Source organism: Rhinopithecus bieti, unplaced genomic scaffold, assembly GCF_001698545.2.
Source record: "Rhinopithecus bieti isolate Rb0 unplaced genomic scaffold, ASM169854v2 scaffold_4673, whole genome shotgun sequence".
Taxonomy (NCBI): domain Eukaryota; kingdom Metazoa; phylum Chordata; class Mammalia; order Primates; family Cercopithecidae; genus Rhinopithecus; species Rhinopithecus bieti.
Window position 1 is genome coordinate 461,214 of NW_016804438.1, and position 17,500 is coordinate 478,713.

General features: G+C 38.0%; 1 protein-coding gene across 2 annotated transcripts in view; it reads left to right on the forward strand.

Moving 5' to 3' along the window:
• The window catches only part of LOC108527170 (AT-rich interactive domain-containing protein 1B-like), a 279,894-nt gene that overhangs the window by 107,645 nt on the left and 154,749 nt on the right, over positions 1–17,500 (forward strand). For both annotated transcript variants that reach the window (XM_017868328.1, XM_017868329.1), the window contains exon 3: positions 551–661. In XM_017868328.1, coding sequence (XP_017723817.1) covers positions 551–661 — 111 coding nt within the window. The remainder of the gene's footprint in view (positions 1–550; positions 662–17,500) is intronic.

Genomic DNA, 17,500 nt, shown 5'->3' on the forward strand with positions numbered 1-17,500 from the left:
TAGTTGTTAATTATATATATATATATATAATATGTATATATCGTTTATATTTCTGCTGTTAATGATTCACTGCTTTTTAAAATTTTTCCTTCTGATAATGTATTAAATTATAGCCATAACATATTTATATGTCTGCTAAAATGTAACATTAGTTGTTGGTTGTGATAAGCTTTTGTTTTGTTTTGTTCTGTTTTATTTGACACAGAGTCTCCTTCTGTCACCCAGGCTGGAGTGCAGCAGTGTGGTCAAAGTTCACTGCAGCCTCCACCTCCAGGCTCAAGTTATCCTCCCATCTCAGCCTCTCAAGTAGCTGCACCACCACACTTAGCTAATTTTTTATTATTTTTGTAGAGATGGAGTCTCCCTACGTTGCCCAAGCTGGTCTTGTACTCCTGGGCTCAAGCGATCTGCCTGCCTTGATCTCCCAAAGTGCTGGGATTACAGGCATGAGCCACTGTGCCCAGCCAAGCTTTTGTTTAATTTTAGTTACTGAAGAAGCTTACAACTCATTGAGATATTTATGAAGTGCTTTGTGTTTGTGTTTTTTTAGGACATGTCTCAGGAAGGCTATGGAACTAGATCTCAACCTCCTCTGGCCCCCGGAAAACCTAACCATGAAGACTTGAACTTAATACAACAAGAAAGACCATCAAGTTTACCAGTAAGACATTATTGTGCTGATTTGGAAATGTAATGAGTTAAAGATTTTTAGAAAGAGCTGTTGTTTTTGTTTGTTCTACTTTATATTATGACATGATTGAGAAGTTTCTAGATTTCAGGTATATTTTGTGGTTAATTTTTCAGGGTTTAGCTTTTAGGAGCTCTGTAGTCCTGGATAAGTCTATTTCATGTGTGTGTATCTCTGTTGCAGAGTGTAGACATCAGTTGGAAGGTTTTATGCGGCTGGTCGATTTTGTGTGCAGGCAGTTATTGCTGTTGTACAGTTGAGCTTGCTTTAGGCTGTTGCTTTTTGGTAGTGATACAAAACAGAGGTGTCCTTATAGGAGTTAAAACTTAAAAGAAATTTGCACTTTGCAAAGGATACAAATGATGAGATAAAATATCTGATAGTAATTTGAATTTCTTCTAGGACTTTCTATTTATGTAATGAGAAATCATCTGAAAGAAAGTAGTCTAAAATTTGAGGCCCAACGCGGTGGCTCACGCCTGTAATCCCAGCACTTTGGGAGGCCGAGGTTCGCGGATCACCTGAGGTCAGGAGTTCGAGACCAGCCTGACCAACATGGAGAAACCCTATCTCTACTAAAAATACAAAATTGGCCAGGCGTGGTGGTGCATGCCTGTAATCCCAGCTACTCGGGAGGCTGAGGCAGGAGAATCGCTTGAACCTGGGAGGCAGAGGTTGTGGTGAGCTGAGATCGTGCTATTGCACTCCAGCCTGGGCAACAAGAGTGAAACTTCATCTCAAAAAAGACAACAACAACAAAAAAATGACAAAACTGTTTATTAAGTATTTCCACCAGTAAACAGTATACTGTGATTGAGGTTTCTATTTATAGGAATAGTGGCTATTACATGGGGTATCGTGTTGATGCCCATAAATAGTTCATGTCTACTTAATTTGTCTTTTTTATAGAGAACCTAATTTAAAAGAAGTCTTCTTTATTAACTAAAAGAAAAAATCTGCAGGAGGCTGAGGCAGGAGAATCGCTTGAACCCAGGAGGCGGAGCTTGCAGTGAGCCGATATCGCACCACTGCACTCCAGTCTGGGTGACAGAGCGAGACTCCATCTCAAAAAAAAAAAAAGAATAAGTCTGTACAAATAAATATTTTTACATTTATTTGAAGGATAATTGTCATTGCCTAGTTTCTATGGAGAAGGTTTGTTTAAGATGGGAATTCAGGATAGCCATGATTTTAATTGGAATTTCAACTATGTTTGCATTAACTTAGATTTATTATATTACTTCTAAACATGAGAACAAACATTTGTAGTGAATGTTATACATGACATTTGACGTGCATACCATACCATATACATTTTGATGTATATGCAGATTTAGAGAAGGTAAGTGATGACCACAGTATGTCTACTGTCTTTGAATCTGATGGATGTATTTTTGAAACTCTAATTTTTATACCTTTTACTTTTATGTGAGAGAGGGTGAAATCTTATTGTGGCGTTTTTTTCCCCTGCTTTAGTTGTGTTGATGTATTTATTGTCTAGGTATTTGGTTTTGAAGGAGGGAAATAGGGTTGGATTTTGCGTTTTATGCTGCTAAACTTTCCTCAGCAGGTAGTTCACAGCCTAGTAAGCATGTAGTGTGTCCGCGTGAGAGAGAGAGGGGCAGAAGGAGAGAGATAGAGGCATGCATGCTGTTGATAAATACTACATTTACTAAGTATTTGGAAATTAGCTTTTGTGGCTCTATGAAATTTAAAATAGATGCATGGGAGCCAGATAAACAGTGAATTCCAGTTTTTTCACCAGTTTTTTAGTGGTTTTGTAGAAGCTCAACCTTGTAGATTTGTCATTGGCTGATGATATTGTACTGTGACACAGGTTGGTAAATTTGTCATAAATGGATGCAGATTTTCTGCATAGCTGTAAGAATACTTTGTGGCAAACTGCTTTCTTCATATCTACTCAAAAACTTCAGCATCACTTACTAGTACATGCCTTTTGCCATGGATCTATGTTGGAATGGATGGTTGACATTCAGCTAATTCTACAGTGTTATTAGGGATGGCATGAAGTATTGTAGTTTCAGATAACTGACTGAAGAGTTTGCTCTGGGATAGGAGCTTTTAAGTAGATTGCTGGAAAAGTGGATGAAAGCATTTAGGAGATGAATATAGTCATCAACCGTTTAAATGTTTTCTGAATTGTTCTATTTCTATCTTGTTGTGTATGTATAACAGCTATCTTCTTTAACCTTTATCTTGCCTACTTCCCAAAAGTATTTAAAGTTGTCCTAATGTAAGTTTTTTTGTTTTCTTAATGAAATACCCCAATTGGTATTTTCTTTCTGTTTTTGTAACTCACAGATACATAAGATGCTGGTTGACTTAGTAGTTCTTCAAGCACATTTCAGTAATCTCTTTTTAGAGAGCAGAGTTTCCAGATTTTTTGTTAAGTATGTGGAAGATTCAGTCACTGAATAAAGGACAAACTGTAAGATAACCTGCTATACCTGAAACCCCCAATCTGTTTGGATGAAATTTGGCTTTATTTAAATGAAATTTATTACACCACTTTTTTTTTTTTTTTTTTTTTTTTTTCTTTTTTTTTCCACAGGGGCTTTGCATCTGTAAAAACTTTCTATATGGGGCTTACAAATTTTTTTATTTATGTGGATACTTATAATTAAGTTGCACACAGCTAAGGTCATTGTGGTTTCAGGGAATGATTTGTTGATACTCTGTTATGGCTCTAATAGTCTGTATTTTACAGTGTTACTTTTATAAGATACTGTAGTCCTCTAACTTGGCTGGGTTGATTCTGGAGAGCCCATGAAGCTGTATTTGTTATCACATCTGAATTTGCTGTTGGATCCTTTGTAGATTTACTCTTGTGCTATGGTTTTCCTTCTTAGGTGTCAGGGATATAAATTTTATCTTTTCACCTAAAGTCAATCCATGATATTTGAAACCTGTAGTTTTGTAATTTGGAATTAAGTATATTGTGTTATCTGGTACCATTTATGAAATGCAGCATAGTGATTCTAATGTGTAATTATTCTATTCATTTTATATAATGATGATGACAAGAATGCCTCTGAGGTAGTAATTTCTTAGTCTTTTTGCTTACATTGAGATAGGTTTGTTATATGTTTCTGCATGTGACATTTTCTACCTGTATCCTAAGTATATTTTTCTTTTAGCATGTTTGTTACAACGTAGCAACTTTCCATTATAAGAAATCAAGGCATTTCCAGTATCTTTATGCTACATCTATCATTTGATCCCTCAGCAAGTTGTCCTCACTGTTGTTTGATCCTGTTTTTCTATATTTGCATGTCATTAAATTCTTCATGACCTTTAGCAGGCAATGCAGTTCTATTTTCCAGCTAACTTAGATAGATCTTCACATCATCTGCAGAAAGCAAATGATTGATAAATTAATAACTTGTTCTCTTGTTGTCTTGGGGCCATGACCAGTCATACTTACTTTTTGCTTAGTGGACTCAGACCTAAGCTCTGAATAAATCCTCCTTAATATTGTCCACTTATTTCTATACCTCTTAGTCATATAGCATTTCCCTGTTGAGGTATGGTAGTTTATATATCCTTGGTATTACTGCTATTGATAAATCTTAACATTGAAGAGCTCTCTTTCTTAGACTATTATCACTTAAAATTTGAGCACATATAGCTTTCACAACCTCTAATATTGGTATGAAATAAACCCAGCATTTAAGCTGAAGACACAGTGGAAGGTCTAAAAGATGCTGTCACTTACTTAATTTCTTGTTTCATAAACATTGGATATCCCTCAATTTATGTTTCAAGATAGCCCTCAAATATGGATTTAATACACTTTTTGTTGAGTGTTCAGTTAAATTTTCACCTCTTGTGACATTTATTATTTGTCCTTTTATTATAGTTATCCTGAACATTGTTTTGGCTCCCCTGTTTGACTGGAAGCTTTTTGTGGTATTTGTTATGTCCTATTCAGTAAATATTTTCCTCAAAATTTCTATAAAATGACTTTTAAATAAATTGACTTCCTCAGTTTCAGAATTTTCTTTTAATTGCTAAAGGGATCTGTTAGGTGGCATTGAATGGCCCCCGGGGCACCTGTGCTCTCTTTGTGCTGGTGCTGCTGAGTGATTAAATGAGTGGACATCTGCATCACCAGGCGTGTATTATTCTTCAAATGATTCTATTTTACCAAGTGATGTTTGGATTTACCTTGGTTACCATAGCTTTAAGAAAAGAAGTGGACACTTTGGATAATTAAGCTAAAAATACCCTGAAAGCATTCTGTTCTTAGTAATACATATTTTTTACTTATAAAAAATTAATTGACAGAAATAGTAATCATAAGTTCAGTAATTATATTACAGATGGATAGTTAATAAAATATTCATAACCATGTATAAAAGGAAGTAAACATGGAAAAGGAAGAAGTTTTATTTTCTTATAAAACACTATATAAGCACTTTCTTATAGTGCTTTTCCCTCCAGGGATCTGAAGAGTTGTTAATATTCCTCAGTTTAGAAATAACTAATTTGTTTTATTCTTCAGAGAGGCATGCCGCTAGCTTTGTATTTCAGATAGGAGGTTCATTATTCTGTTTACCTAAGATATAGAATGCAATCAGTTTGGCCGTCATATTCTAAGAGCGTTTGAAAATGGACTGCTTTGTTAGGACTTTGTAAAATATGTCTATAAATATGGGCTATTCTAGAAGGCTCATCAGGTCATTAAAAACCTCTTTGTGACCCTTTCTTCCTTAAATAGGAAATATCTAAAGAGTTGACATGAAAAGGGTTTGATCTTTCTGAGTTAACTAAAAATCCCTAAATGTGTCGAATAGTGCTTATGGCACTTTTGTTGAGTTTGCAATTAGACGGAAATATTGGGCTTTAGATAAAGCATATGTTTTTTGGCTCTTTGTGAAAGGAAGGACGTAGTAAATGCTGGTCGTTCTTTGAAATAGAGGGTGTTAAACAGGATATTGGAAGCCTGAAAGAGAATGGTTGGAAAACTTTTATTACCAAGAATATTCTTTGGGCTTGGCTATTAGCAGCAGAGCATGCAGTGTTCTGCCTTTAATTAAAGAAGAATACTCTTGTTTGTGTTGGTTTTTGTTTCTTAATCATTAATGACACTTATGTTGGTTACTGGTAAAAGGTCACGTATTTTGGAAGCGTATTTGATTATTGATGACGTTAATATGGATGTTCTAAGCATGTAGATTGGATAATATAGTTCTTGTGAATGATTGGAAACTACCCGGAATAACTTTTTAACTGGGTTCAGCTTTTTGCTAGTTCTCAGTCCAACCCAGCTAGAAATATAAAAAGAAAAGACCATCTCAACCTGTTAGTTGGCAGGTTTTAGCAAAAGTTAAAATCTACCAGGTAAGAATTAGATGTATGGCTATTGAATGAAGTATTTTGAAACCTTTTTATTTGAGGTTGATTTAAATGGTTGTCCTTAAAAGGTTAAGAGGGGAGCTGTCTTCCACTGATTGATCCTTCTCAAATCATTATGAACATTAAAAAAAGTATAAGTTAATGAAGGAAAACCCATATCTGTCGTCAGTCTTATCTCAGTGTTCAGGCATGGATGATGCCTGTGTGCAGCTGAAGACTTAAGCTGTTTATTTTCAGTATTCTCAAAATGTTATTAGGGTATGTTGAGTTTTAGAGTTTCGGAGAAAATACTTTATAAAATGGAAGCCTCCTGTGCCAGGGAGGAAGAGGAGGTTCTCTGAAGGATGGTGCCCTGTCCCCCAGAACATCTACAGGTGTACATTATCATTTGCATAGCTTCAAAACCAAAGGTACAGACACATTTTGAGGTCTTGGGGAAGTTTTAAAGGGAACACCCAGTACTTCAGCTTCTTAGAATTCATCAAGTTCTTGAACGTAATTTTAATCACTGGTCTATTCTATCTGGGGATATCAGTTATTTTTGGATTAAGATTAAGAAGAGCATTTCAGGACCTTGCTGGAAAACCTGAATTTAGAAAATATCATAATGACTCTGACAGATGTTTATTTTCCAAAATGGATTATTTCTTTAGTATGTGCTATCCTGTGATTTTGTTCCCTAGGATATTTTCATGATATTGATAGTCATTTTGAAAATAGAGGATAATGCTTGAACTTGAACAAGGTAGGAAGTAGGAGAGTATGTCTCTCTCCTTCTTTCAAAACAATCTTCCATTTAAATATTTGTTCTGTAAATGAAAATTCAATAAAACCTCAACAGTTTGGAATTCTTCCAGGACAAAAACAGGCTAAATATAATGGAAAGTCTGAATAAATTAATATTGAGAAAGAACTATAGTTTGCTTTTAAATAATTCAGATGTTTGTGTGCAAAGTGTTTCTAAGTTGACATACTCAGTTCTGTTAAAATAAAATTCTAAATTTGTCATAGCTGAGATATTTGCTTAGTGGTAATGCATTAATTTTAAGAATTTGTTTAATTTTTTAAAACACATTTCAACTAAGCATGCCCCTGCAAACTTTTTCATATAGTATTCTGAAAATTTCCATTTAAAATATGGAGGAAATGAATTTCAACCCATTTTATAGGAGTGTCAATTAGTTCCTAAAAAATTAATGAAGGAGTATGAAGGAGTACTATAAAAAAATAGACACTAGACAAAATTGGAGATTAAGAGAGGCTGAAACATAACTGATTTGCAGGATATTGGTTTTGATAATAGAAGGATAAGGATGATCTATAGTTGATAAATGAGGCTCATTAGTAAGGGATGATAAATGCAGATATTCCTGGCTAATAGAAAAGTCAGCATACAAATTTTGCCATAACAAATGAGGAATGGGCAGGCTTTGACCAGCTTGCAGCTCTTCCAGTGACCTCTGTGAGGCCACAGAGCTCTTCTGTGGTCTGGATGCCTGGGCCACAGAGGCAGCCTGGACCCCATGGGGCCTCAGGCCAGCAGAAAGGGGAGCCAGAGTGGGTCTCAGGGAGTCTAGAGCCACCTAGAGCAGAGCATACAAGGAGCTCCACAATGGTGCAGAGGCCAGGGCAGGACTCTAGCTCCTGCAAGTGTAAGTTTTTATTTTTTAGGCTAAAAAAGGAGAAAAAACCCACATGACTCTAATGTTCTGAGGTCCGTCTTCATCTTCATCACCCTAGGCCTGCATGTTTCTGGTTTTGGCATGGCAGTGCCTGCCATGGTTGCGGGGCTAGGATGCCATCTTCAGGCCACATCCTCCTCCTCCTCCTCCTCCTCCTATTGCTTCTCCTGGGCGCCTGGCGATCTGGCCTACTCAATGGCCGGCGTGAGGCATTGAATGCATTTTACTTTATATTATCCAAGTTAGGTGGGAAAATAGCTTTTAATTTACAGATTTTCACTTCGCAGGTAACTCTGAAGGCACACATCTGTTTTATATAACAAGGGATATATAACCAGCAGGAGCGCATAGTAGCATTTGTGGACTGGTTATTTGCTTTTATGTTTCTTTGGGACTGGAAGTAACCATTTTTAATGTTAACTGTCAGTTTAGGAGAGGAAATAAATACATGTAGAGAAGGTTCTACCTGAGCCAAAATTTCCTATTCTTCCCTCACAATGTAGGATTTTAGAGGTGTCTGTCTTTTTTTCTCATCTTTTTCTTTTGCCTTCTCTAAATTGTTGTAAAATAACTGAATGGTCTTGTTTTCCTTTGTTTGGGTCAAGAAATTTTAGCTGAAAATTGTTACTGTGTGAAAGAAGATTATTGACTCAACAAGCCTTCAATTTTCCGTGAATAACACTCCCACCCCCTAGCTTCAGGAACATGCCGTGCGTGCATTCTATTTTAAAATACAGACTGTAATTTAAAACAGGCATTTTGATGCCCCACTGAACTTTGTTTAAGCCTGGAATAAAAGAGGAGAAAAAAGCTGTAAGCCACAAAAAAGTGACTAAGCTTTCTCAGCTACTTTTCTTCATAATGCATTCTTAAAAAAAAAAAAAAAAAAGCATGTAGGTACGATTGTCTCTTTCCACAGGACCGAAATTGTACCCAATTTTAGATCATGGTGTGCACATCTTTCTACTTGGTTCATGATTGAGATACCATTTACGTTTTTCAGTGTGCAGGTTTGTATTTGCTGCTGTCTGCGTGCATGCGTCTGTGTATATGGTACATGTTCATTGCATGTGAGAATATTCTAAAATTACATATATCATTTTTAGCATTTATTTACTGATAGCTAATTTTTAGAGTTCTCTTGATTTAACCTGATTATTAGACTGAAATGATATAGATATTTAACTACCGTTTTATTTACCATCAGGTCATTGTAAAAATTTAGATTTGAAAGTAGTTTATATTACTTGCCTTTTTTCCTCCTCACAAAAATGAAAATGAACAGCTTATAATGACTTGCATGGAAGAAACAATGGCTTTACTGTTTTGATAAAATAGTATGTTTTGGCTGGGAGAACTGTGCTAATCGCCACACTGAATGCCAACAGGGCAGACTCTCAGCTAAGGTTCTGGCCTTGAGAGATCCATGTCATTTCTCAGAGCTTCTGTTTCTTTGAAAAATGAGTAAGTTAGATTTAGAAAACTCTAGCACCTTCTAGCTCAAAATTTTACATTAAAAGCCATCTTTGTTAGTGTATGAGAAAAGCACTGATAAAATGGACTCTTGCTTTGCATTTGGGACAAGGTCAGCGGAGTGAGTGAAGTGCAGGTACATTGAAATCTTCAGAAACGGCTCCTGTGTGCCACTTGGTGGCCTCTCTTCCATTCTCCGGTGCCATTTGCTTTTGTAGCAGGGACACTTGAACTTACTTATTTGGGGTTGCCTTACTGAGTATATAATCTCACTGTGCAGGCCATGGGAGAGCCACAGACCTTCTGTGGTCTCCCTCTTCTCGTTCATCCTAGAGATTCCAGAGGTCCCTCCTTCTTCTCCTGTACCATCAGTTTGGGAGCCGTGATGTCGTTGCATATAGGGAAGTCTAGGGAAAAGGAAAGGAAAGGGGGAAGTAGAACAACCAACCAACCAACCAAATAAATGAAAAAGCTGCAGGATGCCGAAATCTTTGTAATGCAAAGGCTAATGCCAACCGGACGGTTTTCTGAATCAAGTTGATCACGTGGCAGTTGCTCTTCATTTCTTGGTGGGAGAAGGAGGGCCCTAAGGGTATGTACTTGAGGGTCTCCATTCACCTCAAAAAGTCATTCCTAAACACACTATGCTTTTTAAACTGAGATTGACATGAATGGAAGTAGTAGCAACCCGGAGGCATGAAAATCACTGTTTGTCTTTAATGCAACCCAAGCCGTTTTCCTGGAGAATGCCTCCTGCATGCCCCCCCCAACCTTTTGTGTGTGTGTCTGTGTGTGTGTGTGTGTGTGTGTTTGTGTGTGTGTGTTTGTGTTTAGAGATCACTGGTTTTCATCTGGGTAGAGTGGTGTGTTACAGTTCTCATTTTTACTTGTTTTCTCACTCCTCGTTCTGTCAGAGCACAAAATAGTATGCACTGAGGCAGTAGCAAAAGCCACACCTGCTCCTCAGGCAGATGTCCTCTCTAAAGCAGGCCACAGTGAGCCTGGGGACCACCGAGTGTGTTGCAGCTTCCTGGCACCTGTGCCTGCGTATTCTTTCCTGTTTTTAGAATTTCCTGACTCGCGTAGGTAGGGATCTCCCTGAGTCTTCCTTTTCCCCATGGGCATGGGTGGTTGAGCTGTGCGGTGAGTCAGTCCACACCCGGGGAAAATGTGTAGTTGGTCTTTTGTAATTATGCTGTACCTGGAAAAAGTTTGGCTTCAGAATGATAATATGACACTTCATTCATTGGACACCATTTTTAAAAGTCTTATTTTATATAAATGAAAATGTTGTCTGGGCATGGTGGCCCAGCACTTTGGGAGGCCCTGGGTGGGCAGATCTCTTGAGCCTAGGAGCTTGAGACCAGCCTGGCCAACATGGTGAAACCCTGTCTTCACTAAAAATACAAAAATTACCTGGGTGTAGTAGGGCATGCCTGTGGTCAGAACTACTTTGTGAGGCCAAGGTAGGAGGGTGGCTTGAGCCTGGGAGATTGAGGCTGCAGTGAGCAGTGATCGCATTGCTGTACTCCAGCCTGGGCAACAGAGCAAGACCCTGTCTCAACAACAACAAAAGTGAAAATATTAGTTAATGGACACTAGAAACTGCTAGTAAAAGAATAATGGGCCAGGCGTGGTGGCTCATGCCTGCAATCCCAGCACTTCAGGAGGCCAAGGCGGGTGGATCACTTGAGGTCAGGAGTTTGAGACCAGCCTGGCCAACATGGTAAAACCCTGTCTCTACTAAAATAAAAGTAAAATAAAATAAAATTAGCCAGGTGTGGCCCCCACTCCATTCTTCTATAGTATTTTGAAAGTCTAGAACTTCCAGGTTACTAAGCGAATTGTAACCCCTTTTAACATACGCAAAACCTTCATTTTTCAAAATGCTGTCCTGACACTGGAGCAGGGACACCACTTGAGAGTGTTAGCTCAGCGATGCTGTGAAATTGTGGTGGCAGTGGGAGTGCAGAGGAAGAAAATTGTTGGAGTAAAGGGAGGGAGGGAGGGAGGGAGGATAGATGCTTTTGAGGTTTTTAATCTGCATGACCAGGATGTGTTGGTGGCGTTGCTGACAAACACAGGGAAACGGTGGTAGGAAGAGGAAGGAATGCCCAGAGATTTTTATGAGAGTAAAGCAAGTCCTGAATAACTTTGCTCAAATCCTGTAACGTCTAAAAGGAAGCAACGCACTCATCTTTGCTACTAAAGCCTTAATTCTTATATAGTTATTTATATGAGAAGTAAAACATTGTCATAAATTAGAATTGGTGTTGAAAGAATGATGGCATTGGCTATAACTTTGCATTTCCTTTAAATTTTTGGAGATGATTTGAAGGGTGTTGTAGCAGAGTGTGTATAAACAACTTAACACATCATCCCAGAGTGTCTCTAACTGTAACTGGGACTAGGGCAAGAGCACAGTCCCAAGAAAAAAATTGAAACTCTGTAGTGCGGTTGGGACTCAGGCTAATCTTATTTTCTTTGCTCTTAGTAAATTTCTATCCAAATAAGTTCCTTTTCTTGGGTAGAGACAGGTTACTTTGTATTACTTTGTTTGATATACTTTTGAATGATTTAGGCTACATTCTTAATTTAGTTCATTTTGGAGGAATATTTCTTAGTTTAATTTGCCTCATTATCAATTCCTCCTTCTCCGAAACCTTTTGGGGGTATACGTATGTATGGCATAGTCTACAAATTGAATGCCTTTACTTGTTTTTTTCTTTTTTGCAGATGTGTAGGGTGTGTGAGTATGGGGCAGTGGTGGGGGGAACCTGACTTTAACAGGCTATTTTGAAAGATATCCCCTTTTATTTTGTAAAAATAGGTTACCACTTTGAAGACCAGGAGTTTCTGATACATTTGGATCCTAGCAGAGGAAATGGGACTTTAGAAAGATTGCTCTGAACTCTGAAGGGCTAATTAAAAAATATGTATATCAAGCCCATCCCCTCTTTTTTCTTCATTTTATAAAGCCCTGTCATTTTACTCCAGGAAATGACAAAGAAAAAAGCAAAGGTTTTGCTTTAGGGATGAAGAGAAAAACTTTTGGCTTAATTTGTTTAAAAAATTCTTTTTGTATAAGCTAAAGATGAAACATATTGCAGTTGCCTAGGGCAATTAATGAAACAAGAAAATATTAACGATTTCTTAACATGCATGTATTTTTATATATTTAATTTGATTTGGATTATTTTTGAGCTGTAATGTCCATTTATGAAAATAGAGGCTCCAAAATGTCAGGACAGCTGAACGGCAGTGGAATAGTGGTCAGTCTAGAGCTTGTTCCAGTCATGACAGCAGCTCCTCCAGGCACCTGCTCCTGAGCGTGGTGCCACCATGGCATCCTGTAAGCTTTTTCAAAGCTAAAACAGTCTCTCCTTTGAAATAAAAAAACTATTTTGCCAATTTTGATTAAAGTTAGGGGTATTCTTGAATAAATACAAATGTGGTCAGATTTCCCCAAATGTGTTTGCTTTTCATAGTTGCTGCATTTATTTCTTTATTTTTATTCAATATGTTTTTGAGACAGAGTCTTGCTCTGTCACCTACGCTGGAGTACAGGGGCATGATCATAGCCTTGAACGCCTGGCTCAGCCTCCCACCTCAGACTGTCCAGTAACTGGGACTATAGACATGTGCCACCATGCCTGGCTAATTTTGAAATTTCTTGTAGAGATGGGGGGCAGCGGGGGTTGGGGGTGTCTCACTCTGTTGCCAGGCTGGTGTTGAACTCCTGGCCTCACGTGATCCTCCTGCCTCTGCTGCCTGCCCAAGTGCTGGAATTGCAGATGTGAGCCACAGTGCCCAGCCCCAGTTGCTGCGTTTATGCCTTTCTTTAGCTAACACGCCTAAATGTTGACATCCTCAATTAAGACGCAGTATCTTGTCTTTTCCACATCTCAATTATGCAGAAGAATTCAGTTGTGTTTAATAATCATTCATTATGTCTTACGTCTAAGATTTTATATTAGATGTAAAGAAAAATAAAAAATCAAATTATTTCACTAGCTGTTTAATGTTTGTTCTTTCCCACAACACATTCAGGAATAAGAAAAGAAATCCTCAACAGAAAATATCTACTTTTGGGATGCTGGTTACTGAAAATACTTCAACATCTTTTTTCATTTTATCTTCAGAGAACCACATACATATAGTTTCTGAATTCATACTTTCAGCACATATAATTTCACAGAAGTGTTTTGCCATCTTGTGGAAGTCTTGACTATTTGAAAGTTTAAGAGCAGCAATGGCTATGACACAACTGTGGTCAGAGCTTTTTATACAAGACATTCAGGTGACATTGAGTCATGTCTTATCAGCGCTGGTGGTTTCAGAGGAAGAGAACACTGCCTTCCCAGTCTCCCAACACTTTTGTGAACACCTGGTGTAGAAGAGTAACGTTTATGCTGGCTGTCTTGAGTGGCTTCATGAGGATTTTATTATTTTTACTATCTTTTTGCTGACATAATTGGCATTTCCTATGTTTTATAGGGATACAAACATATTTGATATAATTCTGGCCTGTTTGGGGGGTATCAGATTTATAAAAGTACATCTAAATATGCATGTCGTTTTTTGACAAAGCACATTTCACATCTAATTGAACTTTATGGCCTGGATACTCCACCATGAGTCCTTTGCACATACATGAGATCTAAGGTGCATAAACCTCGTGGGCAGTGCCTGCCGCATACACTAGTGTCCAGTGAATGTCAGTTTCTTACCCTTTCTTTGCCCTCCTCCTTTTGTGAAATGATATTTGTTTTCCAGGGCCGGTTAGGGCTGCCGGTGCACCACCCTTCCCTGAGATTCAGCATTCCTTTCCTATGAGCGAGGAACCGGAACAGGCAGCTGACTCTTGCCTAAATCTGATCCCCGGCACTCCTAGCCTGTGATTTCATTGCTGAACCCCGATACTGCAGTCCTCTTTGGATGCAGAGAATGTGGATGTAAATGCCACTGAGGTTCTTCTGCATCCATTTTATTTCATGTTCCTCAGTTTTATGTTTTTTATATTTTATCAGTTTTTATTTACCCCTGCACAGAAGATCACAAAGAAAAGAAAACTACATTAACATACATTGTGTTTTTAAGAATTTCCCCAGTGTTATGCTGCCATTGTTGGTTTGCTGAGCTACCAAAGACTAAACTATAGGAACGAGTGAAGATGAAGGGGTGAAATCCTCTAGGTTTTAATACAGTTTAATTATTCCTAACAAGTGAGTTATTTCTAACTCGTGAATTATTTGTAACTCATTAGGAATAATTACAGGTATATAGTTTGGACAATTAAAATATGTTGATAATTTGGAAATGTGGTGTTAGTGACTAGTGTTAGATTGATATGCACCCCAGCTTTATCCTCAGAGTCAGATGGTAGCATAGTGGGCTGCGGTGATTGGGGTTCAGTCTCCCTCGCTCATTTCAGCTCATGGTATTACTAGTGAGTAGCAAGATCATCTAAAAGAAGGCAAAAGCAAAGGCATAGGGTACAGATCTACTTGGTTTGCAGTGAATCTGCTTTAGGTAAACTCCTCAGATTGCTCAGAGAGTTTTCAGAGTTTGGATACAAACACCCTATAAACATAGTAGGAACAACCAGCCATGAAGGATAACACAAGTCTTTAGCAGAAGACCAAAGATGGTGAATCAGGTAATGTCACTAAATACACTTTGAAGTCAAATACTTAATGTTGAATCTTTATTTAAAATATTGTATAGGTTTGTGTATATATACGTGGGGGAGTAAGAGAAGGGGACATGCCTAAATAATTATATTAATATAAGAAATATACCTTTTTCAATTCTGCCTTTTTCCATCGCAGTTGATTAGATGACATTAAATGAATATGTTGTTGTGAGCCAGGTGGTATTTTGCAGGGGGTAACACTCTGAAAGTTGTCCTGGTTTCTTAGCGCAGCTCTTTCTGAGTTTTATTTATTGAAGTTTAAACTATTCATAAGACCCAGTGGTAACTGGTGGAAAGATACCTGGGGAAGTTATAGAGGAAATGACTATGACTTTACCGTTGCAAATAGATTAATGCAGTTTACTTTTCCCCAACATTTTTATTGACTGTCCTGTCATATCCCTTCTTACATATCATACTTACTATTACCAGCTTTACCTTTGAATTTACCTACAAACCTAATTTCTCAATAAAACAATAAAAATATATAAAGTATAATATAATTGATACAATTTTAGCCTCCCTAATGAATTTTTTAAAATACTGTGGTATTTTACTATAAAGTATGACCCAGGTACTCTATAATTTAATGATCAAAATGTAAGGATTAATTTCTTTATAAAAGCGTTTAAAAATAGCTTGGATGAGGTATTCTTTCAACATGTATCCCTGAAAATTATAAATAAATGGTTATTTTTAAATATACCAATGGCCACCTTTAACTGAAAGAGTCCTGGTGTGACAGAATGTTTCATATCCTATGATGTTTTTATACAGAATTTATAACCCTTGTACTTCCAGAAAGGATTTGAGCTGACTTACAGTAAAACGTTTGTATAAACAAAGACTGCTCCAAGCGGATTACAAATTCTAAAAAAAGTTTGAAAAAGAGAGAAGCAGACAAACCATGATAATGCAGTTACTGATGAATAATGATTAAATTTAAGACTGCATTCCTGACTACCAAAGTAAAGGGGAAAAAATGGGAATTACCTAATTATTAAAGCAAAACTCTTCTCTTCTCCTCTCCTCTCCTCCCCTCCCCTCCCCTCCCCTCTCCTCTCCTCTCCTCCACTTCTCCCCCTCTTCTGTTCTCCTCCTCTTCCCCTTCCCTCCCCTCCCCTTTCTTGTGACAGAGTCTTGCTCTGTCGCCCAGGCTGGAGTGCAGTGGCGCCATCTCAGCTCACTGCAAGCTCTGCCACCCGGGTTCACACCATTCTCTTGCCTCAGCCTCCTGAATAGCTGGGACTACAGGCACCCACCACCATGCCCGGCTAATTTTTTGTATTTTTAGTAGAGATGAGGTTTCACTGTGTTAGCCAGGATGGTTTCAATCTCCTGACCTCGTGATCCGCCTGCCTCAGCCTCCCAAAGTACTGGGATTATAGGCGTGAGCCACCGCATCTGGCCAATACTTTATTTCTTAAGAAAGGGATATTATTTTTCTTGTATTACATTGTAAAAGGAAATACTTTATAAAGGAATATATACTCTTTTGAAAATAGTGAATAATGAGGCCAAAATATGAGTTTTTAATATAGTGCTAAAAAAGTGGTTTCATATTTGGAAAAATTATCAGAGGCCTAAATTAGGTGTCATTCCACATAAATGATTGAATGATTGTCTATTTTTGCTGTAACTTGCTTAACTACCTTGTTAGTCTGTCTAAAGAAGTAGCTTACTGAACCCATTTTTATTTCACAATAATATTTAAAAATAATTATTTTATAAGCATAAAATGTATACCAGGGTGGAAACCCATTTAGTCAGGAAAGAGTTGAATTGTGAATAGAGTGTTGTTTTATACATGTGTTTTCTTTGTTTTGAGGGATAGGTGTGTGACATTTGTAATTTAGCTTGTTTTTCTGGGAGAAGATTTCTGATCCTTGGGTTTTAAGATGAGCCCTCAAGATTAATTGATGAGACTAGTGATGGTCTAAATTTTACAGAACAAACATGCCACTAATAGCTTAATAGTTACGATGATAACAGTTTATATCTGTGAGTGAATTTATGTGCTTTATTTTTCTTGAACTTCTTGACTTGAATACATTATAAAATTGGAGCTGTGCTCCTAAGGAGTAACGTGGAACGCCATCGTGGGCCCACCTCCCGCAGAAGGAGTAACATGGAACTCCATCGTGGGCCCGCCTCCAGCAGAAGGCCAGCGCGGGTGGCAGGGACACCGAGGCCGGTTCGATTTCGCCATCCTGCCTGCCACGGCTGGTCATGGGAAGAAGCTCAGGCTGCCGTGGCTCCTGTGCACTTTGGTTGCTGAGAGTGGGTGTGGGAGCAGGCTGGTGAGCAGTGGGGGCAGGGATCTTGACACCAGCCCTGGTTGGACTCCACACCCTTCTGGCCATTCATTAGCCTTTGGGAGTGGGGGGCAGGGTCTGTTGAAAGAGGCAGCTGGGTCATGCTCCTATTAGTAAGGGAACTAGACTCTTTTGAGCCCAAAACCATATAAGAAAATTCAACAGAAAGAGAATTTAATGTATATATTTATTCTTGTAAAACAATAATATTGTAGTAAAACTTACATCTGTGTGTTTGTTGGCCAGGCTAGTCATTTATGCCTTCCTT